Source organism: Akebia trifoliata, chromosome 9, assembly GCF_017979445.1.
Source record: "Akebia trifoliata isolate Shusen 1 chromosome 9, ASM1797944v1, whole genome shotgun sequence".
Lineage (NCBI taxonomy): Eukaryota > Viridiplantae > Streptophyta > Magnoliopsida > Ranunculales > Lardizabalaceae > Akebia > Akebia trifoliata.
Genome location: NC_141383.1, coordinates 9038792 through 9066467, shown reverse-complemented (window position 1 = coordinate 9066467; position 27676 = coordinate 9038792). Strand labels below are relative to the sequence as shown.

The 27676-nt window shown below is 42.6% G+C and overlaps 2 protein-coding genes across 2 annotated transcripts; both read right to left on the bottom strand.

Moving 5' to 3' along the window:
• Positions 1 to 3236: 3236 nt before the first annotated feature.
• LOC147394253 (uncharacterized) lies at positions 3237 to 5843 on the bottom strand. Its single transcript, XM_086453256.1, has 6 exons — positions 4716 to 5843; positions 4472 to 4630; positions 4013 to 4402; positions 3709 to 3930; positions 3564 to 3623; positions 3237 to 3481 (listed from the first exon to the last, which is right to left on the bottom strand). The coding sequence occupies exons 1-6, from the start codon at positions 5841 to 5843 to the stop codon at positions 3254 to 3256; spliced, it is 2187 nt and encodes a 728-aa protein (XP_086309382.1). The 3' UTR covers positions 3237 to 3253.
• Positions 5844 to 18013: 12170 nt separating this feature from the next.
• Positions 18014 to 20388, bottom strand: LOC147394252 (uncharacterized). Its single transcript, XM_086453255.1, has 5 exons — positions 19989 to 20388; positions 19680 to 19903; positions 19419 to 19553; positions 18294 to 18742; positions 18014 to 18203 (listed from the first exon to the last, which is right to left on the bottom strand). Exons 1-5 carry the CDS (start codon positions 20386 to 20388, stop codon positions 18014 to 18016), a joined length of 1398 nt encoding a protein of 465 aa, XP_086309381.1.
• Between the last annotated feature and the right edge of the window lie 7288 nt (positions 20389 to 27676).

Sequence of the window (27676 nt, the reverse complement as noted above, 5' to 3'; positions counted from 1 at the left end):
CTATCGATCAAACGGTGATGACACCCTTAAGAAAATCCTGAGTTTCGGGACAAATCGAGTAAAATGGATTTTGGCAATCAATGTTTTCAAAAGAAAAAAAAATAGATGAACAAAAGAAATATAGAAATTCAAAAGACATAAAATAAAATTAAAAAAAAAAAAAAAAGAGCGGAGGAGTTTGCGGGTTTGCCAACTCGAAACAATTTTGCGAGTCGGGTCCCCACTTGTACCCATCTAAACCAGACCCAACCCAACTGGGTCCACGACCCAGATCCATTTCCAAACTGGGTTCACAACCCAGACCCATTCAAACTGGGTCCACGACCTAGATCCATTTCAAACTGGGTTCACAACCCAGATCCGTTCAACTGGGTCCACGACCTAGATCCATTTCAAACTGGGTTCACAACCCAGATCCGTTCAACTGGGTCCACGACCCAGATCCATTTCAAACTGGGTTCACAACCCAGATCCGTTCAACTGGGTCCACGACCCAGATCCATTTCAAACTGGGTTCACAACCCAGATCCGTTCAACTGGGTCCACGACCCAGAATAATTGACATCTGCATCACCTGTGCTGGGCAAAAACACCAAAATCGTCACAACCAAAGATTTTGCAAACTCTGAGTTTATCGTACTCATTTGATAAAGGCATTTCACAAAATTGCATTTCAAAACTACTATTTTGGCCAATGACGACAAATCTAGGATGTATTCAACAAAACTCAAGTTTTCAAGAACAATAGATACACCTGAGGCCAAGTAAGTACAAAACCTACTTTCTTTGCATTAATCCTTCAACATTTTGCATACATCAGCATAAGGAAAAGAAAATACAAAAAAAAAAAGAGACAAGGGCGAATACAACGCAGTCAATCAAATGTCATAGTGAGAAATGAAAAAGGAGTCAAGGCGTTCCTCCAAAGCACGGATCCGGGCAGCCTGACTCACCATCACTTTCTCGGCATCTGAAGCATCCCGACTCACCAAGTATGCTGCAAAGTCATCGAAATGAGGACACTGGGCAAGCCGATCCCTCAACTCATCAACCTCAGCTCGAAGCTTAGCCACTTCATCACTATCACTACTTCCGGACTGGACAAGGGCAGATGTCAGTCGAGCAATCTCTTTCTGCATCTTCTTTTCGGATTTGAGCCAAACAGCCTGAATTCGACGATGATCAACTTGAGACTCTTCAACTCGATCTCGGTAATCGAAGAAAGATGAAGCGCCAGGACGTGTCCGAGGAATTATGGATACCGATGGTCTCCCAGAAACAAGCTCTTGAATCCAATGCAAGTATGCCGAGAACTGGTGTGCTGCAAAGATGGGTCGACTCAGAACCTCAACCCGACCCCATTCTTTCACAAGTCGACTCAAGAGTATAGTCGACAACGGACCAACCAACTCACTAAAATTTTCCGGGAGGAGCACGCCTTGGTCATAGCCAAATTGACGAAGAACCCGAAGTGGTACGTAATGAGTTGCCTCGTGAAGACCAATCAAAACAAGGAAACGAGCCCCATCAAAAGCAATCACAGGGGACCCTCGAGGTTGGAAGGCACCAACCCATCTCACTTCCTCATCATCAAGGTTGCCGACAAAAGAATACCATTCTTCTTTGCCGCCTGAGATAAAAGGAGCAACTCGCTTCGACATCATGAGTACGAGATCGGCATTCACGCAAAAGGGGCGATTAACCACTTCGGTCGAAGCCAGATGATCCATGAACCAGAGCTACGATAACAGGAGTATTCTAAAACTTGGGAAACTAATAAATTCAAATGCATAATTGTAAATCAAACTAAAATGGAATTTACCTGCAGGAGAGGAGCACATCCCCGAAAGGTCCGATCGCGGCCCAAAGAACAAGCCGTGAGAGACTGGAACATTCCACTCAAAAGCATCGGGGCCAACCGGCGTCCCTCCCGGACTTGTTGCACAACGTGAATAAGAGAAAGATCTATGATGTCTCCGCCACCCGGGAACAAGAGTTGACTCACCGCCATCAAAGTGAGAGCATTAAAATGAATCAGAGGCTTTGAGGGATCCGTGAGGCGGTCCACCAAAAAAGACTTGGATATCGTCTTCAAAACCGATCCGCCATTCGGAATCTTCAAAAATTTGCGATTTATACCCAAAAAATCAGAAGCTTCACTTCGGAACCCATCACGCAAAGGCGGAATCACGACGGGGCCCGATATCTCAAGCCCCAATAATACTTCAAATTCCTCGATAGTGGGAGTCATTTCATGCACCCCAAACCGGAAGAGATTAAGCTCGGGAATCCAATACCCCAACATAGCCTCAATCAGACCCCATTGCAATGGGACCTTAGACAACGAGAGGGTGAACCCCAACTTGTTCAAGCACCATCGAGCTCTATCATCATTGTCCATGCTATCTATCCAACTACTCAAAAAAGAGTCAACAATGCCATACCTTTTCAAGTTGGGAAGAGTGGATGACACCTCCATAGAGCTTGAGAAGAAGCTTAAAGGAAGAAGAAGAGTAAAAATCGGCCAAAAGTAAAAAAGGGAAGTAAAGGTGAAAGTGAGATGTTAGGGCAAGGTGAAAGCTAAAGTATATCGTGCTGGTCCGTGCCCAAAACACGGATGCCATCAAAGATAACTCATCCGTGCCAACAACACGGATGAAGCAAGATATGACTGATCCGTTCCCATAGCACGGATAAGACATAAAATGCCCTATCCGTGCTCTTAGAACGGATGAACCATTGAAAAGTCCATCTGTGCTGAGAGCACGGACCAGAACATTCTTCAACCTCGAAACCAAATCAGTAGAAGTGCTGGTAACTCCGGAATTCCTACATGCCCGATAAATGTTTTCAAAGCTCGTAAAATTTCTCGAGATATATATCGGGCACATGGGAATTCGTCAAGATCATACTAGGCCAAATTGGACCTCGAAGGACCACATTACTCGCCATGAGTCCCAAACGACTCACACCACTCAAGAGCACACTCGAAGGGTCCTTGGGACCCTCGTCGCACCCCTTTACCCGTCAATAGACTCACCGACACTCGAAAGGACTCAAGAACCCCCAATGAATGATATCTCACCCGAGAAGTTCGAATGGATTACACATATAGTCATGACAATGTAACAAATACAAGGAACAATGAGCATAAATGCATATATATATACCAAGGTTATAATGTCTGCATACAATAGCTGAAAGTTTAATATAAAAACATCCAATGTTTTGCAAGGTACATAAAAAAATAAAGTCAGACAGAGGGGGGAGCATCGTCCCGAGCACTCTGAGTCTCTGGGATAGTTCCAGAAGAAGATCCAGCCACAGCACCCGAGCCTGACACCCCGGAAGAAGGTAGGCCGTGCATCCGCAACCGTCCCTCCGAATCCGTGAAGAATAGCTCCGCATCCAGGGCAGCATCTTGCTCCGTAGTATCCACGAGATCAACGCCAGGGACAACAGGTCCGGTAGAAGGGGAGGCCTGAAAATAAGAGAAACAAAGCACAATGACATATGCAGCATGGATATAGAAATGAACGAAATGATATATGCAGCGTACTTACCCTAGGAGGTGTCGGAGGCCGCGCAGAGGTGCTCGCTCCATCTCGACGTCGATAATAGTCCTGGAAATATCATATGTTGGAACCAGTCAAAATTTAATACCATGAACTACGAGCTACAAGACAGAAAGTAAGCAAAATGGCGTACCATCTCAGCCTGAAAGCGAGACTCACGCATGGCCATCTCCAGCTCCAACTCTTGGATCCGGGCCGCCTGAGTCTCAAGACGAGCCTCCTGCTCCGCCAACCGAGCAGCCTGCTCCTCCACCTCCGCCCTAGAGGCCCTCCACCTGTTCTCCATCTCCACTGCCCTCGCCGCTTGGGCCTCGATCACGTCGTAACCCTCTCGAAGACGACGAAGATCATCAGCCTGAAAACAAGAAAGTCAACCAAATAAGAATGACAAAAAGCAGAAAATTCTAAAAGAAGGAAGGCAATGATTAAATATATACCGTGACAGCATGCTCCTGTAGAAGGACCCCTCCAATCTCAGTGATCCCGGCCCGGGCAGTAACAGCAGGCATAATACACCCAATAGAGGCCTCTCGGAACCACGCCTGGTAGTCACCCCCTCTCACCAGTCCAGCAGCATCTACGCCCCTCGCCTGGGCGAGATACTCATCCACCGTCATCGCTCCCGAGATAGGCTCAGGTGGAGCGACAGGGATGCGAAGACTCCCGTCATGCTGAAAGAACAAGCGCTCCCCTAGATAAAATGTATATCTCTGCTCACCAATAAAGTAGGGATAGCGCTGTCGTCTGGTGTTACGCCTATAGGCGTTCCTCACCTCCTGCCTCCCGCTAACGGTACGGGGAAGGTCTCGCAAAGTAACGGAGAAGATCTGCAAAAGAGATAGTCAAAAGACAGAGAAGTTTAAGGCCAAACAAAAGAGAAAAGTTCGAGTACTCACGTCTCGAAGACGACACCGGTCGATGTGGGCCCGTGCACTCCTGGGGCTGCTCCTAATGGCCCTAGCATCTCTGGTGGCCCAAAACGCCCCCAATGGGTAACCCTCGTCGGGATGACGACGGGTGGGCAGATAAAAGGGAAAGTAGACGTGAACGAAGATCTGAAAGAAAAAGCAAGGCGTCAGATGGGAAAACAGGAAGTGGAAGGAGAATTAGATAGAGAAATAAAATCAGGATCCGGTTTACCTCAATAAAATGCCAAAAGAATCGGGTGGAGATACCAGCTCCGCGGGGCGCAGTAATGCCCACCACTACTCGATCAAGACCAGCCAGAATGGTACCGTAAATAAGGCTACCCCAATCAAAATCGCCAATGTGGTCGATGTCATGCATAACAGAGAGAAATGTAGTGGAAACTGAAGAATCGTCCTCTAAGAAGAAACAGCTACCAATGAGAAGGAGAAAGCAGATCCGGAAAATAGTGTCGAAATCACGATCACCGAAGCGGGCCGATCTCTCTCTATAAGTAGGCGGAGCTCCATCCTCTCCCTCAATCAACAGTAGACCCACCAACACCTCTGTGCTAATCCTACCCTGCTTCCCCACCATAGAAGCGGGTACTCTAGTGATGCCCAACAGCTCTCCCACCTCCTGGATAGATAATAGAGTCAAAGGCAGAGGCTCTCCGTCCATCGCGATACCTGTAATCGCCACAAAATCTGAAGGCCTGATGCCTATCTCCACCTCTGGCATGTGGAATGAATGAGTCACCGGAAACCACCTCTCCACCATGGCCAAGAACAAGGGTCGATCCGCCTTGAAAGACGGTATCTGCAAGAAAGCACCAAAGCCCACGGTGGCAAACTGCGTCCGAATATCATCCGAGAACAGGGCGGCCATAGAAAGAAAGGCACTCCACCTACCCCTGAAACTGGCTGAAGGATAGGGTGTAGGGATGTCCAAACGAACCAACATAGAGACATGCCTCCCTAGTCCACGGAGAAGAGAGGTATCCGGTACCCTCTCACTCTCCTCTGCAGGAATCTCAACCCTGGGAACCTCTCTACCAACTCTACCGGCGCCTACGGCCCTATCCGCCCGACCTCGGCCACCGCGTCGACCTCTACCACCACTACCGCTCGGCAGATCCTCAACTGGACCACTGTGAGAAGAACTGGCCTCATCTGCCCTGCTGCCAGACGAAGAGCCAGCTACCGACGCTGAATCAGGCCTACGTGAAGGCTGTCTCGGCCAACCATACTCTGTGGCCACACCGGATCCCAAGGCAAAGCGAGCCCGAGTCCGGGGCCTCGCCTCCTCCTCCTCATCATCAGATGACTGATGCACTATTCGACCTCTCCGCTCTCTACCCATCTGCAGGTCGCCATGTGATCAATCAACAACGCAAAAGTCCCGTATCTCGAGGAATCTGTCTAGGTTAAACCTGACTAAATCAAGTCAAACCTAAGGCAAAACTAGCCTAATTGAGTCAAACCAACCCAACTTAGTCAACCAAAAAGTCAAATCCGTCCCACCTAGGTCAAATCTAAGTCCAACCCATCCAACCAAAGCCAAACCCGGGTCAACTCGACCTAAAACCCAGTCAACTCGACCAACTCACCCAGAACCGATCCAACCCTACTCAACTCAGTGAACGTGACCAACTCAGCCAAATTCAGTCAACCCGAGATCAGGTCAACCCGCAAATCCAGTCAAAACCAAACCAATCCCAGTCAACTCAAAGTCCTACCAAAACCTAGTCAACCCAGTTCAGCCTTAAACCAAGATAACATAATCAATCCAAACCCAGTCAACTCAGTCAAACCAATCCACCTAAGTCAAAACCCAAGGACAATCCGGTCAGAACCTAGTCTACTCAGTCAACCCAGTTAAACCCAGTCAAGTCAGAGTCAGACCAACCTAGTCAAATCGGAATCATACCCGGCTGATCTGGCCAATCCCAGTTAAAGTCTAAACCAAAACCCAATGAATTCGATCGATCCCAGTCCATCTAAGTCAAACTTCGTCAACCCGAGTCATACCCAGTCAACTCAAGTCAATCCAACCCTATCCAAACCCAGTCAACAGGATCAATCAAAGTCAATTCAACCATACTAAAACCCCATCATATGCCACCCTCAACCACCATCCCTACATGACTCACCCTCAACCATCATCACTTCCAAACTACACGAGCCCACCACCGCTAGGCATTCAAAGCCAAATACATAATACAATAGCAATTGAAATAAGGCAAGAGATGACAAGTGACAACGAAAGGTAATATACACTGTCCCTAAAACATGAAGACATCTAAAAATGGGGCAAGCATAACTCGTCTCAAACATTCGGGGAATCATCACGATATAAAGAAGTCCAAATGAAGGCAACAAAAACGACAAGGGAAGAGTCTGTGATCGGTAAAAACCATGGTGTTCACTATCATTCTCATATAGTAAATAAAAAAAAAAAAAAAAAAAAACTCACCTCTAACGCGTAACTCACCAAGAAGCTTTAAGTCGTTCTCAAGCACCAAAAGACCTCACGTGCGCTCCGAGTAATCCTAACGACCAAGACAAGTGCTCAAACCAAGAAGGAATAAGAAGGAGACAAAGAGGCAAGAAGTGAATCGTCAAAAGTCGCCAGAGAAAAAGAAAAACCGAAGGGAAACGGAGAAGAAACTGAAAATGAAAGGGCGCGCAGGCTTTAACCGATTGAAATTCGTACTGGTCCGTGCCACCAGTACGGATAAGGCCTAAACAAGGCCATCCGTGCCACTAGAACGGAAGAAGACGATTTTAATTGGATCCGTGCCCCAGGCACGGATGAGATAAAAATAATAATATCCGTGTTTTAGACACGGGTCGAATCACTCCAAACGTCATCCGTGTCTTAAGCACGGATCATTAAAAAAAAAAAAAAAAAAAAAAAAAAAAAAAAAATCAAAAATCAAACATCGAAAAACCTTTTGAGTTGCACTCAATTTCGATTTGTTAAAACACGACCAAGAAATACCCAAATTTCAAAAATCATCCAATCTTCGTCAAATCTGAGGTCTCACACGAGCTCCGCGCCATCGAGACCAAAGAATCAATAAGGTAACTCTGTCAGACCCCGTGCTTGAGTAACCATTTTTATGCAAAGGTCATCAATTCAACCGATAATTCGAAGTCGTGTTTTGCAAAATTTCGTCAGGCCCGTACAAATAGGGGTTTGGTCTATTCTTTGCAGTTCTTTGCACGCAATTCCTGCAAAGAAGGGCAGCTGTAGACACCTCAATTTGAACGGGCCTTCACCCGAAAGGGCCCAAAAACAATGATGTTTCAATAAAACTGACCAACGGGCCTCAATGGCCCGAATCATCGAAAAATGATACTTTCGCCGAAACCCAAGCCACTAACACCTTTCAATGGGTTAGTAGGTCCCCAAAAAAAGGGCTCGGCACACTCCCATCTACCCCGCTCCATGCAAAATATCGATTTTTCAACAAAAGGGGGCCAACGGGCCCCTAAGGCCCAAAAACATCAAAGGTGGCGACTTCGGTCAAATCAATGTTCTTAAGACCACCCCAGGGTCTCGAGGACTCGCAAAAAGGGTAGTGACCCATCCTACAGTTATTCAACGTCGTCGCTCCGCACTCGCATGCGAAAATCGATAAATTCCTCAATGGGCCCGAAAGCCCGATTCGCCAAAAAGGGTTACACCAAGTCTCCTCAAAAAAAAAATCTACTCACCCTCCTTCTACTCTTCTACTCTCTCTCCTATCACCTTCTAAAAGGAAACTTCACCCACATATTGCACTAAGAACTAAAGAGAATTCAAGAAAGGAAGAAGAAGAAGAAGAAAAGAAGATCAAGTGTACAAGGTGGGTTTCAAGCACCCCCCCCTCCCTTTCTCTAACCGTCTACTCTTCCCTCTTCTAACACCCCCCTCTTCTATTTTATTTTATTTTACCCCTTTTGATGATTGGGCCCCAAGGTTAGGATCACAAGGGTCATTTCCCTTAATGAAATGACCCTATGATCAAACCAAAATCAAATCCCTACTTAGGGAACAAACGTACCCATGTGGCACACTTTCCACCTTCTTCTAAAAATCAAAATGACCGAGTTATTTGAGGTTACCGCCACGTGGCGGGGAGAAAGGGGTGCCTAACACCTTCCCTTTTCTCCAACGGAGCCGCTTACCCGAACCTCTAGGTTTGATCAACCCTATCCGTTGCGAGTCACTAACGTCAAAAATGGCAATTTTTCGACAATGCACACACCGGGTGACCATTCACACCCCTTTCCAATCTGAATGGTGGCGACTCCAATATTTAGTAGTTGTGGTCGTCATGACGACGAAAACCTCATAGCTACAGCCCACATCACAAAATTTTTGACATTTTGATCAAATTGAGGCCCCTAAGGCCTCCCAACGATTTAGTGGGCCCACCAAAAAGACTCTACATGCTCCTATCTACCCTGCTCCACTCAAAATATCGATTTTTCGACAAAGTTGGCCAATGGGCCTCAGGGGCCCAAAATATAGAAAAACGACATTTTTAACCCAACCGAGGTCCCTAAGACCTCCCAATTGTCTAGGGAACCCATCGAAAGAACTTGGCCTACCCCATACTTTTCCAACCTTTACCGCTCCGCTCTTGTATCCAAAAATACCTGAATTCTCGATAAATTCCCTAACGAGCCTAAAAAGCCCGTTTTGCCAACACATGGCATTTTGATCAACCGAATTATTCCAAAAATTCTTAAAAAGATACAAAAAATTAAAAAATGAGAGTTAGGACACCTATCATTTCATCTACCTTCCACCACTCCATCTCCAAATCCACAAATACCCTAAGCCCATTCAAGGCTCACAAATCGTTAACTCTATCCTAAATTAATTTCTCACCTTACCCTTAACTTAAATTCGATCTCATATCACCTAAACCACAAAATGAACCCACCTTCAAAAATCCAATCCAAAACAACCTACAACCCTCTCAAAACCCAAGCCCAGTACTACTAAAAGCCCACAAGTCATTATCCATATCCAATCCATTTCCAATTCATAACACATAACCCATTAACCACTACCCACATCAACCAATCACCCTCTTAACATCAGAAGGTGACACATGGCATCATCCCCTCTCACCTTCCTTATTTAATCACCTACCCCCATCACCTTTCTTTAAACAATTCATCTAACCTATCACTTATCTCCAAAAATTACCTCAACCCATACCCTACCCTAACCTAACCTATCACCCTTCTCTAACACCATCAACCACCCATATCACAACCCATACATTCTACACCCTAACCTATCACTACTCTCTAACACCATCAACCACGCACATCACAACCTATATCTTCTACACCCTAACCTATCATTTTCTCTAAAACACTCCAACAACTTACATCATAACCCACACCTCCCATCATCATCACCAAACCAACCCATACATTTCTCTCTAATCAAACAACTACCATCACCAATCAACATACCTCATCACTTAATTCTTTCATCATCATTGCTACATGTCATCATCCTCTCAATTTTCCCAAAATCCAACTAATCAACCTCTTACACAACCCATTATATTAATCTAAACACCTCACCTTATCAACCAACTTAACATTCAATCAAATCTTACACCCCCATTTTCTTCTTTAACCATCACTCATCTCACCTCACCAAACACTTTAGCCAAATGGATTTGGATAGAATCCAAACCATTTGGATCTAAACACCACTCATTTTCATCCATTACACAATTACTCTCCTGTTAACTCTAAATCTCATACCCTTTATCTAAAAAACCCATGCTATTATCCTTTCTCTGAACTCTTCACCCCATTATACCCCTAAAAAACCTTCCAAACATCTATAAATACCCCCCTCCTCTTCACAACATAGGTTACCAACTCTCACTACAAAAAAATCTCACCAAGTCTCACACTAAACAATTATCACTCAACTTCATTCTTTAATCATCTCTATTTCACCCTTACTCTTATATCACCCTTCTAAAAAGAGAAAAGTATACTTTCATCCTCCATTAAGAACCTAAGAAGATATTGAAGAAGAAGAAAGATAAAAGAAAGGGAAGAAAAGGGAAAGCATCAAGGTGGGTTCAAAGTATACCTCCCCCTCTTTCTATTCTCTACCCTCTACATCCCCATCTTCTATTACCCTTTTCTCTCTTTATTTTCATTTTTTTAAAAGGCCTTTATGATGTAGTGCTCCCCTCCTTTATCTCTAGTAGATTGGACTTCGGTTCGGTCAAAGGTATAAGGGTTGTAATCCCTTTTAAAAACAAAACCAATTTTATCCTAAAATTGTTGAAGGCATTCAAAAATTGGATCCTTCTCAACCTATGAGAATGGATCTATGACTTTAGCCCACATTTTTCAAATATGGACTATGTCCAAGGCATGTTTATTAGGATCATCTCCTTCAATGAGATGATCCTATGATCGAGCCGAAAGTAAATCCCTATTTAGGTTATAAATGCACAACACGTAGCACTTTATTTTCATTGTTTCTAATCAAAATAATCGAGTTCTTTGAGGTTACCACCACTTGACGAGGAGAAAAGGGTGCCGAACACCTTTTTTTTTCTCCAATCGAGCCACTTACCCCGATCTCAAGGTTGATCGGTACCTTATCCATCTTGAGTCACTAAACGCCAAAATGTCACTTTTTCAAAAAATATACATCGGGTGGCCATTCATACCCACTTACAACATGAATGGTGGCGACTCCAAACCATAGTAGACGTGGCTATTGTAATCAAAAATCATGTATCTACAATTGGCGACTCCACTAGGAAGTCCATGATTTATCCCTCGTGACAACTCGATCATTTTGAAAAGAAAAAAAAACAACTGATTTTATTTACTAACATTGTTTGTTTCTTAAGTTTTTTTTTCACATGTCCACAGTGTAATATTTTTTTTTACTTTTGTTGCTTTTATTACATGTTTGTAAGGGGGTCGATGAAAAGAAAAGGAGATGAAAAAAAAATCTTGTTGCACGTGCACTTATGAGCATAGCCTCATTGCACAAACCACCCTACCCTCAATATATCTAGCCCCGATGCCTAGTAGTTTTACTGCTTGAGATCCTTATTTCAAGTGTCGGGAATGAGCACATCAAACCCATCACTAGTTAACGACGTACATACTTTGGTATGCATCGAGGTTTGAAGACCGGGAAATCGTAAAGCCACCTACTAGCTGCATGCATGTGCCCTATTAGACAATGTTAGGACACAAGTTTTGAAGTTTACAATCGACCCCCAAACCAATATGTATGTGTTTGTTGTAAGTCCAAAGGGGCACACGTAGAGTATAGGTTATTTATTTCCATTTTCCTTCCATCTCCCCCTTAGGTAAAAGGGGAGGAATGCATGTTGCATCATGTTCAAAAAAAAAAAAAAAAAAACAGTGAGTGAATGACTAAAACAGCAACTAAGTGAGGCACATTGAAAATAGGAAATAAGAAACCAGTTTCTGTGAATTACAGGGACTGGATTTCTTTCTGGTCTATGTCAATGACACGGATGGACAAAAATGTGCCTCATCCGTGTAGGGAGCATAGTTGAAACAAAAGTTGCCCCATCCGTGTTGGGAGCACGGTTGAAACAGAACATGCCTCATCCGTGTTGGGAGCATGGTTCAAAGGGCGAATGTCTCATTCGTGCCCAAAACACGGATAACAGAATGATGGTTTCATCCGCGCCCTGAACACAAATCCATTCCATCTGAGTCCATGATCCAAATCCACTACAAACTGAGGTTGTAACCCATATTGAACCAAGTCCATGATCTAACAAGACTAACAACCAATCTATCAACCCGAAATGGATTCAATCTTTTTTTAAAAAAAAATAGATTTTAAAGTGCCAATTGCAGTCCTTGATCAAAGTTGGTACCTAGAAACGATCTTGCCCTATTGATATGAGGGGGATAGACTATGTCTATTCAGGGAAAGGTGATTTAAGAGTGTCCCTATGAGAGCATTGTGTGCCGCCTCTTCCCTAGGGATCTAACTGGCCAACCTTGGTTTCAGATAACTAAATTGGAGGTAACGAAAACATGGGTTATTCCAACTCGATTTATCTCATAAATTATCTTTTCAAAATATTTTACCGACTCTGTGTCGATGCCAACTCCATGTTGATGCCAGCTCCGTGCTAAGATAATTCATTTTTCAAAAATATTTTACCAATTCCGTGTTGATGCTAGTTCCGTGTTGAGATAATTCTTTTTTCAAAAATATTTTACCAACTCTGTGTCGATGTGAACTCCCTGCTGATGTAATTCTTGCTTCAAAATATTTTATCGATTCCTTGTCGATGCTAGCTCTGTGCTGATGCCAATTTTGTGTTGATGCCCACTTCGTGTCGATGCTAGCTCCGAGTTGATGCCAACTCCGTATTGATGCTAGCTCCGTGCTGATGCTAACTCCGTGTTAATGGTAACTCCGTGCTGATGTAATTATTTTCAAAGTACACAATCTAGCTCCGTGCGGATGCCAACTCCGTGTTGATGTCAACTCCGCGTCGAGAAACCATTTGTCTTAAAAATCATTTACCTTATAATAAACAACTTTACCCGACCTAATAAAACATCATGCATATTTATTTTTATAAATAAAATAATAACGCTTGGTCTTTTGTACCCACAAGTGGCCAAGCAAAAGAAATATAAGCAGCTAGAGGTACCTTTGTATTTTCTCAAATCTTCTACCGTCACTATGAGTTCTTCCGAACCAACACAGCCCACAGTAGCTAAAATGTCAGATGTTGATCCCAGAATAGTAGCACTATTGAAAATGATTGAGAGGTAAAAAAAGATGTTGAGTATCGCATTAGCCAATGCCAGCATTATACAAGCCCAAACAATGCAAACCCTGCATTAGGGTCAAATCAGGATCTACCTGAGCAACCTCTGCCGGGACCACAGACCAGTATGCCTTTCACAGTGTCGAAATACCAAGGGCTCCCACTATATATTCCACAGAATCGACCACCCCCTGTGGTCATTCTTGATGACGAATGCGAGTATAAGGCTACAGAGGCCAAAAGTGCGACTAATAAAAAATTGGCTCAGCAAATTGAGTTTCTGTAAGAAGAAATGAGGAAGATGGAAGGCCTCAATACTATAAGTATAACTCGGTTCAAGCACCTCTATTTTTACCCTAATGCACAGTTGCTGACCAAGTTCAAGTATTTGGAATTCGAGAAATATAATGGAGTAGGGTGTCCTCTGTCGCATCTAAAGTTATACTGTGGGTCTATGTGCCAGTATGGTGAGGATGACAGATTGCTAGTATAATTGTTTCAGAGGAGTTTGATGGGGTCGGCCTACAAATGGTTCTCCGAATTGGACCATACACTCATTAAGAACTGGCATGACCTAGCTGAGATGTTCTGACACAATTATCAGTTCAATGTTGGTCTGAATCAGAATGACATGGCAAAGATGATAAGAAAACAAAGCAAAACGATGAAAGAGTATGCACAGAGGTGGCGAGAGTCGGCCTCACAAGTAAGGCCTGCAATGACCGAGCAAGAGATGAATACCATGAAATTATAGGCTTTAACAATGTATAGACCTAGAGGGGGGGTGAATAGGACTATTTAAAAATTCTTCTAAATGTGAACACTTAAGTGTGACTGAATTTTTAATGATTTCGTTCTATTGATACATTCATCAAATCATTCATGGAACAAAAGATTTATGCAAGCTATGATCAATCATGATATACATTCAGATTTGCACGAAGGTAAAGAAATTAGAGAAGCACACGAGACATGCAATTTATAGTGGTTCAGCAATTGTGCCTACGTCTACTCCCAAGAGAACTCCAATTGATGGTTCTTTGGTGTTTACTAAAACTAAGGTTTTTGGTACACCTTAAACCGCACATAGAATTTTTCGAGGTTAATTCTACAACCCTAAGATTGAGTAAACCATATCCACTCAAAATATCTGAGTTTTATACTTCAGGAACTCAGTAACCTTTATCACTCAACTTGAGTTCGTAACTCAATCAAGTGCTTGATTTTGAAGGAGAAATCAAGTAAACTAATACAAGAGTATTTTTGAAATTTAAAACATAACAATCAAACTCACAATTATGATGATTGAGGTGAGTTTATTAATCTTCGGTTCTTCACTACTTCCTTCATCTATGGCTCCTCGCCTAGCTAAATGTTAGAATGTAAATGCTTGAGGGATAAAGTAAGTGAAGCTTGATCAACCCAAATGAAGTAGCTTGATGTGCATGGTTTCGACTTCACCTCAAGATTCTTCTTACTTTGTTAAGCCATTTGAAATGTACTTATTCACTTGGGCTTAACTCAGAAGATGTTGATCAATCAAAGAATGAAGCCTAGATCTTTTATTTATAGAAACTGCTCTTAACGGCTTCCTGTCGGTGGCACCAACCAAACATAACGGTTGAAAATCTTACCGCTGAACATTATCGGCAATACTATCGGTGGATCCTCCAGGAGTCATCGGTGGGACTGATGAGCATTATAACGGTGGAACCGGTAGACCTATGCTTCTGCCACCGAAGGATGATTTCTCAATTAGTTTTGGCGGTGGATGGCGGTGGGATCGACAAGTTGTTCATCGGTGGAACCGATGACTATTCTGTCGGTGGGAACGATAAGTTAGAGCTTCTACCACCGATTGAAGATTTCCCATTTTGATCTGTCGGTGAATGACGGTGGATCCGATAGATTGTTCATCGGTGGAACCGATAACTATTCTATCGGTGAAACCTATAAATTTAAGGTTCTGTCACCGATGGATGTTTTCTCATTTTATTCTGTCGGTGGATCCTTCACTCCTGTCGACAGCTTCTATTTTCCTTGAGATAGAGCTGATTTTGGGATGACCTTAGAGCACTCACAAGATGCTTCGATAATAACATGTTCCTATGCTCCGCGGGTGAAGATGTCCCTTGTCCTTGATTGGTTTTGATACATTATGGATTTGTCGTTGATGTAATGCATACGAACAATGTTTTCAAGTGGTTACAACATGACAACATACGACTAATCTTGGAATTGACAAAACATGGTACTAACAATCTCCCCTTTTGTCAATTACAAGACAAAACCAATCCTAGACTACCAACTGTGAACCATTTGTAAGAGTAATCAATTACATATAGTACCCAACAAGATTTTACACAAAATATACAAATATAGAACAGTAAGACTCTTAAGAGATTACAGATACATCTTCAAATATTGTGAGATAGTAGATATCTCGTCCTTACTTCGTGCATTGTTCATATATGCCTGCATTAAAATAGCTATTCATAGGTGGGATGCCTTCTCCCCCTTTTTGTCAGTTGTTGACAAATGGTGAACCACCCAAAAGCCAACACACAAGGAAACCAAATAACAAGAAATACAGTAGGGTGAACAGAGACCGAGAGGCACAATAGTGAAGATGCCAAGAATGAGGTTGCATGTATCAGTGAGAAGGAAAAAGAGAGCATGAAATTAAACATATATTCAGTATAAACAGTACAAGGTACGGAAGATTGATAAATACATGTCATGACAGAAGCAACCCGACAAAATAAAGCTGAACAACAAAATAGTTGGAGAATATAACTATAAAGACTAAGCACTGCTCGAGCTGTCATCAGAGGTGGCGTGCCCGGGTACACTAGCCCGAATAAGAGTCTTGAGGTACTGGTTCATCTTCTTTAGGCGTGACTCCAAACGAGTTTGCCCTTGTACCAGGTGGAGCTGACCTGCTTTTAGAGCAGCTAACCGAGACTCAAGATCGGAGGGGGCAGCCAGAGGTGGAGCGTGTGTATCCGGAGGAGGTGGAGTGGGGGGCCCGACAAGCTGGGCAAGGTGCAACGGGAAGGGCAATCCGCATCTTGGAGAGGGTGGCGGCTGTGAAAAGGTCTTCATGAATCACTGGACTTGGTTCTACCGAAAGGCCACAGAAAACTACCAATTGAGAGATGAGATGGCCATAGGGTAGGTTACCGGACGTGCGACTAGAGTGGGCAAACCCGACAATCGTATGGAGGAGATAGGTGGCAAGACACATGGCTTGTCCAGTGGCAGCACAAAACAGAGTATCGGCCATGTGCATCGCAACATCGGTCTTGTTCCCGGCACGCGGATAGAAATTAGATGTAAATAATTTATAAAGAAGTCTATACCACGGAAGGAGATCTCTGCCCCGAATAGCACTATCTTTGACCTACTGGATGTCCCGACGACCACAGAGTACATCCATGTAAGCGTTGTGGTGAGTCCCTAGGTCAGAAATGGGATTAGGATGGCCAACATAAGTACATGTGATGCCCAGGATGGAGGCAATGGTGGCGACAGTAACATGGGTGTTGATCTGATCGGGTGTGTCGAAAGCCACTACGTCAAAGGAAGGAGGAAAGTCGCGAGAGTCCACTATGCTTGCATAGAAGTGACGAACACGAAGGAAAGACATCGCTTCCAAGGTCCATAAGTGCCTCCCAGCCCATTTGATGAAGTAAGTCAGGGATGCAAAATGGGTGCATGACTGCTAGGTCAACGCGGCGTTCACATACAATTGGGCAGTCTCAAAGGGACTGCATTTGCTCTATATATTGGCGTTGATCATCATCAATGCCTATATCTGAAACAGGAGGATGGCGAGAACCCTGTGGAGGTGGCAGATCAACGTCCTCTTCATCATTGTCTCCGTCGTCAGCGGAGGAGGACAAGGAAGAGGAAGGGCGAGCAGATGATGTAGAAGCACACTTGCTTCTAACATTCCTTTGGGTAGGTGGCGGCCTCGCTTGGCGACTGCAAGCCATGAGATCGATGATGAGCCCAGCGGAGATCAGAGTAAGGAGAGCACAGAGAATCACCATGGTGGTGAGTGACAAGAGAGAGAAGGCAGAGAGAGACAAAGGAAGAGGGTGCGACGAAGCAATGTAACAGTGAAGGAAAATGAAAAGATGCGAAGAGAAAATGGGGAGAAAGGGTTTAAAATGATGAATCGCATGCTGTCGGTCGGACCATCAGATTCTGTCGGTGCCACCGACATCTGTCGATGAGTAATCTGGCAGTGGAACCGACAGAATGCTCATTCTACCACCGACAGATTTCCTCCCCTCCTTTTTCTTTTTTTGTTGTGAGACTAACATTTTTCAAATTTTCCAATAAGTGCATATAATAATAGGGGCCAACCGAATGTTCAATTAAGAGCGAGAGTGGGAAGCAAACTTGCATCCCGAGTGCACACAGGCACTCATGCATTATGTCGAAAAAGCCTTGCTCATAAGGAGCAGACCCCAATGGATTTCTGAAGGTGATCAAACCTTAGGGAATCTAATGGCTTAGTGAGAATATCAGCAAGTTGACTTTCAGTCGGTACATATTCCAGCCTAATTATGTGTTCTTCAACAAGTTCACGAATGAAGTGATGCCGAATATCAATGTGTTTAGTGCGAGAGTGTTGGATCAGATTCTTCGAGATATTGATGGCACTAGTGTTATCACATAAGAGGCTCATCGTATCTTAACATATCCCATAGTCTGCGAGCATCTGCTTCATCCATAGAAGTTGCGTACAACAACTTCCAGCTGCAATGTACTCAGCCTCAGCGGTGGAAAGGGATATGGAACTTTGCTTCTTACTATGCCAAGAAACTAAATAGTTTCCAATGTAGAAGCAACCTCCACTAGTGGATTTTCGATCATCCATGTTGCTGGCCCAATCAGCATCTGAGTACCCGGCTATGGTGGATGAGGAATCAAACGGATACTAGAGACCATTTTCGGTAGTACCGATGACGTACCTGATAATTCTCTTAATAGCTAGGAGATGAGATTCCTTAGGATCGGCTTGAAAATGGGCACAGGTTCCTACACTGTAAGAGATGTCGGGCCTACTGGCTGTAAGATAGAGAAGGCTACCAATCATACTCCTGTAGAGATGCTCATCCATACTCTTACCTGAAGGATCTTTAAAGAGTTTAAGAATGGTGCTCATAGGGGTATGGTGAGTTTGGCCAGACTTTAAACCAAATCGATCTACCAAGTCTCGAGCATATTTAGTCTGGAAAATGAACATGCCATTCTCGAGTTGTTTAATTTGCAATCCCAAAAAGAAGCTAAGTTCACCAACCATGCTCATTTCGAATTCAGATTGCATAAGGTGAGCGAATTTGTTAGCCAATCCTTCAGCAGTGGACCCGAACACAATGTCGTCCACATAGATTTGAGCAATAAGAGTGTGACTATCAACCTTTTGAACAAACAACGTTTTATCAACGCTCCACCTTACAAATTTATGACTAAGCAGAAATTGAGTCAGCCTTTCATACTAGGCACGGGGGGCTTGTTTGAGGCCGTAGAGACCTTTTTTAGTCTGAAGACTTGGTGAGGATGTTTGGGATCAACAAAGCCTTTTGGTTGTTCAACATATACTTCCTCATCTAAGAGGCCATTAAGAAACTCTTAACGTCCATTTAAAATAGTTTGAATTTCAGCACACATGCAATGGACATCAAAATCCGAATTGACTCAAGTCTTGCTACCGGGATGAAGGTTTCATCAAAGTCACTCCCCTCAATTTGAGAGTATCCCTGAGCAACCAGACGAGCTTTATTTCGGACAACATTGCCAAGTTTATCAAATTTGTTCTTATAAATCCATTTTGTCCTGATGACATTTTTATTAGATACCCTTGGTACAAGATGCCACACCTGATTTTGATGAAATTGAAGAAGTTCATCTTGCATGGCTTGGACTCAGTATTCATCATGGAGGGCTTCATCAATATTTTTGGGCTCCAACTTAGATGTGAAGTAGAGATGACTATTCAACGTCTCAAGTTGTCGTCGGGTTTTTACTCCGATGTGAGGATCTCCAAGGATTTGACTGGTGGGATGATCCTTGACAACAAGTAGTATTTCTAGAACCTGAGACGTTGGGGGTGGTAAGGATGTAAGAGGGAACACTCCCTCATCCTCACCTTCTGCCTCAGAGGGACCATTCTCCTTGATGAGTTGATCATCGATCACCACATTTATGGATTCTTGAATTGCGGAGGTCCTCTGATTAAAAACTCAAAAAGCTCGACTGTTCGAAGAGTATCCCAGAAAGATTGCTTGGTCGCTTTTCGAATCAAACTTCTCCAAATGTTCCCGATCTCTAAGGATATAACACTTACTACTAAAGACCTTGAAGTGCCTAACACTTGGAGTTTTGTTGTTCCATAGTTCATATGCTATTTTGTTTACGCCTGCTCGAAGATATACTCGATTGATGATGTGACAGGCAGTGTTTACAGCTTCGACCCACAGACTTTTAGGAAGATTCTTACTATGTAGCATGACTGTGGCCATTTCATGAAGAACACGATTCTTTCTCTCAGCAACTCCATTCTGTTGAGGGGTCTTTGGAGCTAAAAATTCATGTCGAATTCCATGTTCAGAATTGTGTGAATCAACTATCCTCAAATTCTCCACCGTGATCACTTCTTATTCTACCAACAACAGATTCCTTTTCTGTTTGGATACGCTTTATAATCTTTTTGAATTCATCAAAAGTATCAGATTTCTCTCTTAAAAATGTGACCCAGGTGAATCTAGAGCAATCATCAATGATTACCAAGAAGTGTCTCTTTCCACCTAAACTTTGTACTTTAGTAGGACCCACGAGGTCCATGTGTAAAAGTGCTAGGGGTTTTGAGGTTGCAGGAGTGGTTGTCTTTTTGTGGGTACTTCGAATTTGTTTACCAATTTGACACTCCCCACAGACATCTCTTGCTTGTTTTTCCAATTTGGGTAATCCTCTGACTAACCCTTTTGAGGCAAGTCGAAACAAGTTCTTGTAGTGAACGTGACCTAGACGTTGATGCCATAACTGGACTTCATCAATTTGAGCCATGTTGCTTACAATGGTATCTCATGAGTTTTCAATAACATAACAGTTATCAAAAGTGTGAAGACCTCTTATGATAATTTTTCCAGTCGGAGTGGAGATCTCGCAAACTTCACAATTGAAGTTCACTCGGTGATCCTTGTCACAAATTTGGGATATGCTAAGAAGGTTATGTTTCAGACCATCTACGCACAACACATTTTCTACTGTGGGTAATCCACGACCACTGACAATCCCTCTCCCAATAATCCTAGTGGTGCTGCCATCACCAAAAATGACTGATCCTCCGTCAAAATCAACCAAGGGGCTAAATTGACTTCGGTCACCCGTCATGTGTCGGGAACAACCGCTATCAAGGTACCATCGCGAAAGATTTCCAACCTTGAGGGCTGTGTGAATTACAAGGCACTTGTTATTCCCATTTTTGACTTTCAATTGTAAGTTGTCTTGGGGGGTTGAAGATTATATTTAGGAGGGGAGTTCTCCTTAATCGGTGAGTTCTTCTTAGGAGACCTACCCTTCTTGGGTGATTTTGAAGGAGAATTTTTCTTTGGATACCTTCTTCCACCTTGATTTCCTCTACTTGATTCAGCAATTGCTTTAGCTTTTAAGTTCAGGTAGATAATCTGTTTGAAGAGTTCTCCAATATTGTTGTTTTGTTTGGGAGGAGATGAATTCTTTGCTCCCTTCCATTTTGGAGACTTTTCTTTCTTTCCTTTTTCGACTTTATTTAATAGTGGATTATTTTCCTCATCATGCTTCTTCTTTTCAACCGATAAAGATTTACCAATAGAGATTTGTGAGGTTGTATGGTAGATGGTTCTGTACTCGATACATTCAAATATTATGTGACCCGTTCCACCACAGAAATTGCATGTGATAACTTTCTTGGAGTCTTTCTTAGTATTTGATGACTCTCCATGTACAAACACAGTGGGAGATGGAGGTGATGTGGAAGTATGCCTATCATAGCCTAATCATCCTTTATCTCCATAGGGTTTTTGCACTCCTAGAAGTTTTTGTAACTCCAAGCTTCCTTGAGTATAGTTATACTCAAGTCTACTCTTCTGTTTTTACAGTTCGTTGATGTCAAACTTAAGAACTTTGTTTTCATCACGAAAATTTACTAATTCTAAGTTCTGACAAGCTATTGTGTAGTTAGCCATCGAAAGGAGATTCTTGAGTTGTTGAAGATTTTTTGCCATCTCATCTTTCTCAATCAAGACTGTCTCCGATGTAGAGAGCAAGCTGGTCTATCTTTCTAAGGCTGTTGAGAGTTGGATCTTAATATGTTCTAATTCAAGGCCCATGGAGAGTTTGTCCTCACAGACTTGCTTATATTGGGCATGCCACTGTTCCTTTTGGAGTTTTTCTTGATTGTGTTTTTTGGTTAATTTTACATGACTAACGAACAGTTGGTCAAATCCAGATTGAAGCTCAAGTTCATCACTGTCCTCATCTTCTCCTTCTTCATCAGATGAAGAAGTGATTAAGGAGTGATTCTGACTTTCACAGTCCAGTTCCCCTTCAATTTCATCCCCATCCGGAATACAGACCGTGGTGGCAGCCATAAGGATCTGAAGAGTGTCTTGGTCTTCAGCATCTGAATGAGAACCTAGCTCTTCTTCATCTTCTGACTCGTCAGAGTCATCCCATGTGGCCTTAGCAGCCATTGTTGTATCCTTAGTCTTAGGTTTAGAGAGACCTTTGGATTTAGGTTTATTGGGGTACACATTTGAGTAGTGACCACGACCACCACATGTGTAACACTCAATATCTTCCCTTGGTTTAGACATGGTTCTACCTATAGGCGCATGTCTATCTATCAGATGATTACATTTACTACTGTTACCAGGTCCTCTTCTTTTGAAGAACTTTTGAAACTTTGAAGCTAACAAAGCTAAGTCTTCCTCATCCGATTCAGTCTCCTTATCCTCATCAATCAACATCTTCTTATGATCATGGGAGGAGGATTGAGACCCGATACGAGATGTTCGCTTGGACGTGGACTTCGAAGAGGATGTCTTCAGGACCTGAGTCTTCCCTTTTGAGGGAGGCCCTTCGAGATGGAGTTCGAAGATAGTGAGAGACCCCATAAGTTCCTCAACGATCATTGTTTCCATATCTTGGTATTCCTCAATTAAGGTAACCTTAGAGGCAAATCTCTTAGGTAGGGATCTTAGGATTTTTGCACAAATCCTACCTTGAGGGACAGTCTCTCCTACATAAAACATAGAGTTGCAAATGTCACTTAGACGTGCATAAAACTCTTGGACAGTTTAGCTTTCCTCCATTTTAATATTTTCAAATTGAGTGCGGAGGAGTTGAAGTTTAGATTTTTTTACTATACTCGTGCCTTCGTGAGTGGCTTCTAGAATTTTCCATGCTTGCTTGGCCGACTGACATGTACATATCCATTGATACTCATCATAAAAAATGGCACTTGTAATGGCATTAAGAGCCTTGTAATTGTTGCTACTATCTATTTTATCCTGTTCTGTCCATTTTCTTGATGGTCTCGGAACAGAGGTAGTGACATCATCTACCTCGATGATGTCAACAGGTGGTTTCCAACCTTCCTCAATCATGTCCCACAAATCCTTACGTAGAGAGTTGATGTATATCATCATTTTATTCTTCCAGAAGGCATACTTGATGCCTTTAAACATAGGTGGACGAGCCGAGGACCATTTATCAGCTCTAGACATGATGCAAAACCACGGATCACTTAGGGTTGTTAGACCTTTCTAGAGTAACCCGCTCTGATACCAATTGAAATTATAGGCTTTGACAATGTATAGACCTAGAGGGCGGTGAATAGGACTATTTAAAAATTCTTCTAAATGTGAACACTTAAGTGTGATTGAATTTTTAATGATTTCATTCTATTGATACATTCATCAAATCATTCATGGAACAAAAGATTTATGCAAGCTATGATCAATCATGATATACATTCAGATTTGCATGAAGGTAAGGAAATTAGAGAAGCACACGAGACACGCAATTTATAGTGGTTCGGCAATTGTGCCTACGTCCACTCCCAAGAGAACTCCAATCAATGGTTCTTTGGTATTTACTAAAATTGAGGTTTTTGGTACACCTTAAACCGCACATTGAATTTTTCGGGGTTAATTCTGTAACCCCAAGATTGAGTGAATCACATCCACTCAAAATGTCTGAGTTTTATACTTCGGAAACTCAATAACCTTTATCACTCAACTTGAGTCCGCAACTCAATCAAGTGCTTGATTTTGAAGAAGAAATCAAGTAAACTAATACAAGAGTATTTTTGGAATTTAAAACATAACAATCAAACTCACAATTATGACGATTGAGGTGAGTTTGTTAATCTTCGGTTCTTCACTACTTTCTTCATCTATGGCTCCTCGCCTAGCTAAATGTTAGAATGTAAATGCTTGAAGGATGAAGTAAGTGAAGCTTGATCAACCCATATGAAGTAGCTTGATGTGCATGGTTTCGACTTCACCTTACGATTCTTCTTACTTTGTTAAGCCTTTTGAAATGTACTTATTCGCTTAGGCTTAACTCAGAAGATGTTGTTCAATCAAAAAATGAAGCCTAGAGCTTTTTTTTTATAGAAACTACTCTTAACGGCTTCCTATCGGTGGCACCTGAATCCCGTTGGTAGTACTGACCAAACATAACGGTCAAAAATCTTACCGTTGAACATTATCGGTAGCACTGTCGATGGAACCTCGAAGAGTCATCGGTGGGATCGATGAGCATTATAACGGTGGAACCGACAGAGCTATGCTTCTGCCACCGAAGGATGATTTCTCAATTAGTTCTAGCGGTGGATGGCGGTGGGACCCACAAGTTGTTCATCTGTGGAACCGATGACTATTCTGTCGGTGGGACCGATAAGTTAGAGCTTCTGCCACCGATTGAAGATTTCCCATTTTGATCTGTCGGTGGCTGACGGTGGATCTGATAGATTGTTCATCGGTGGAACGGACAAATTTAAGCTTCTATCGTCGATGGATGTTTTTTCATTTTTTCTTGTCGGTGGATCCTTCACTCCTTCCGACAGCTTCTGTTTCCCTTGAGATAGAGCTGATTTTGGGATGACCTTAGAGCACTCACAAGATGCTTTGATAATAACGTGTTCATATGCTCCACGGGTGAAGATGTCCCTTGTCCTTGATTGGTTTTGATACATTATGGATTTGTCATTGACGTAATGCATATGAACAATGTCTTCAAGTGGTTACAACATGACAAATACGACTAATCTTGGAATTGAAAAAATATGGTACTAACATACTACGTTTATCTCGACATTAGGGCACGCCTTCTATACTCATAGTGGGGTACACCATAGGCACATTCTCAAATTAGGTACAAGTGGCAGATCGGGTCGAGGACGGGATCCGAATCGGTCTAATCTTTGATTTTATGAGTCTAGGGGTAACAACAAGAATCCCTTCTTAGAGAAAGCCAGTGCCTATTGGAAAGAAGAAGGAAGAAACACAAGTCAACAACATACAACCAAATCGACCCCTCTTCATCCCTTCATCGTCACGAATACCACAAGTGCCGTCAACTTCATGGGCTCCAACAACTCCACTAGCATGGAACCCTACACCTCAAAACCAATTCAGGGCAAATTCTCCGTTAATCGCATAACAGGCACCACTATATGGGCAGAACTAGCAGGCACGACCCAATAGGGTAGGCAGAGTGTTTACCAGCTTACCTATGACACTATCGGAATTACTACCAATCTTGTTCAGGGGTGAGTATCTTGTAAAATGTCCACCAAATCCTGAGACTGCTAAAGGGCCAGGGTACAACCCCAATTTGTTCTGCGAATTTCATACAGGTGCACCAGGGACTTTATAGATCAATGCTGACAACTCAAACATCAGGTACATAATTTGGTCGATAAGAAGGCTCTCATCCTGGTGGACCTGCCAACCCACCCCAACAACAAAACATCAACCAAAACCCCTTACCTACTCACAATGGAGGGGAAAGTGGGCATAAAGTAAATGTTATTCTCAGAGAACTTGATTTTGACTCGTCAATGTTGATAGCACCGGTCGGATCAAAGGTCAGAATCCATTTAACCCAGGGATCAACAATAGCAATAGTCAGCACCGTCAACCAATACACAACAAACCCCTGTCAAAATACACGACCGCCACTCAGATTGGCTGACCTCACCATCCACCCCATTCCTTAGATTCCCTATACTACTATCCGACCACCTCTCGTCATACCTTATGCATCACCAAATTATCAAAATATGACTCGACCCCCCTTTATATACCATATACCTCATCCTCACGTCCACCACTCGTCATTCCATACACGCCACCAACCCCTCATGTAACTCCTCCTATCACCACCACATCCAAATCACCACCACCACCACTCATTCTCAATGTAAAATAGGATCCACTTCAATGATCATACGCTCACCTAAACCATTCTCCTATAGCTCCAACCAAGCAGTTTCCTAAAGCTATGAGACCACCATCACCACAACCACAGGAGTTGAGACCATGAAGAAAGTAATGGTGGTTGATATTGGTCATATGACAAAGGCAGGGAGGTGCCAAAAGTTACCAACAAAGGAGGTAAGCATTAGGGAAGAAACAAGAGAAATTACGAAAGAGGTGACAGATAAATAAAAAATGAAAGAAAAGGAAAAAGGTAAGATGTATAAAGATGACAAGATGGAAGAGAAGGTAAAAGTGATAGATAAAGAGGTTGCAGACTTCAATAAGCTCATTCGTAAGAGTAAGCATAATATAGTAGACCAATTGAACAAGTAGCCAGCTCAAATCAGTATTCTGGCTCTGTTACAAAAGTCAGAGGAACACCAAGAAACATTGTTGAGAATCTTGGGAAAGTCGCACGTACCTGCAACCACTTCGCCAGCACAGTTAGAATAGACAGTTGATCAGATCATGGCCCCCAATCCCATCATCTTCATAGAAATTGAGTTCGTACCAGAAGGACGGAGGCATGTAGAATCGTTAAACATCATGGTCATGTGCAAGGGCATGATGGTGGCCAGAGTACTGATTGATAATGGCTCAGCCATCAATGTCTGTCCTCTCAAAATCTTTCAAAAACTCAATACCGACTGGTCACACGTCAAACCTAACAACAAGGTTGTTCAAGATTTTGATAACTCAAGAAGGGATTCTCTAGGAGAGGTGGACCTACTGATCACTATAGGATCTTGTACCTTCGAGGTAACGTTTGAAGTCATGGAGATACCGACAACCTTTAACTTACTGCTGGGCAGACCATGGATTCATATAGCAACGGTTGTACCTTCCTCGTTGTACTAAAGAGTTAAATTTATCATGGAGCAAAGGATGATATCAGTATTGGCAGACAATCTTATTCCAGCTGGGAGAGTTCCGGATGTACTATTTATTGATATCGAAATGACGAAAGACAAAGCACTCTACCATTCCTATCAATTCGCTGTTGTCAATCATGTTGAGAAGGTGAAAGCAGAACCATCAAGGGCAAATCTGATGGTGGGACGAGTTTTGAATAAAGTAGATTACTGACCCAGACAAGGATTGGGACAGGGAGGAAAAAGGAAAGCTACGCCAATCGAACCAAAAAAGCAAACTCCTTAGTTTGGTTTGGGGTTTAGGCACACGAAAAAGAATATAACATAAATGAACGATAACAAAAAAGAACTTCCATTAACGAAAAAACAAAATCTTGAACCGAATGTCTGGAATCTAGGCTTAGTTCCTCATATCAGCGTTAGCTTTTCAAAGTCTCAAACTAAACTTGACAGCTTATCAGAATCACTGCCAGCAAAGCCAATAAGAAAAGCAAAAAGTAGTAAAATTTCAAACCTGTGCGCGCTCAAGAAGACTATGTTGTTGAGTCCATGATGAGTGTCTCCAAACACTCAATTATACACACGTTTTTCTGAATTTTTATCTTGATTTTTGTACCTATTTCTCCATATTAAGGTAATAAATCATGATAAGCCTCAAAACACAATGTTGCATATTACTTAGGCTTAATTATATATAAATAAATTCATTTACTAGATAAATATAAATTACGTGTGTTTCTTGTGCAGGAAATCAACATTTTGGAATCAAAATCTCAAGACAAAAACATTTGGACCCACTTTGGAATGCTCTAATCCTTAACTCATATTCTCCTCTTTTGTCTTTTTGTGCAAAGAAAAGTGGAGACTACTTTTAGACTCTTCTACACACTTTTTTCTCTATAAATAGAGCCTACATCTATAGAGAAAGGGCCTCTCTTGGTTTCCTTATCC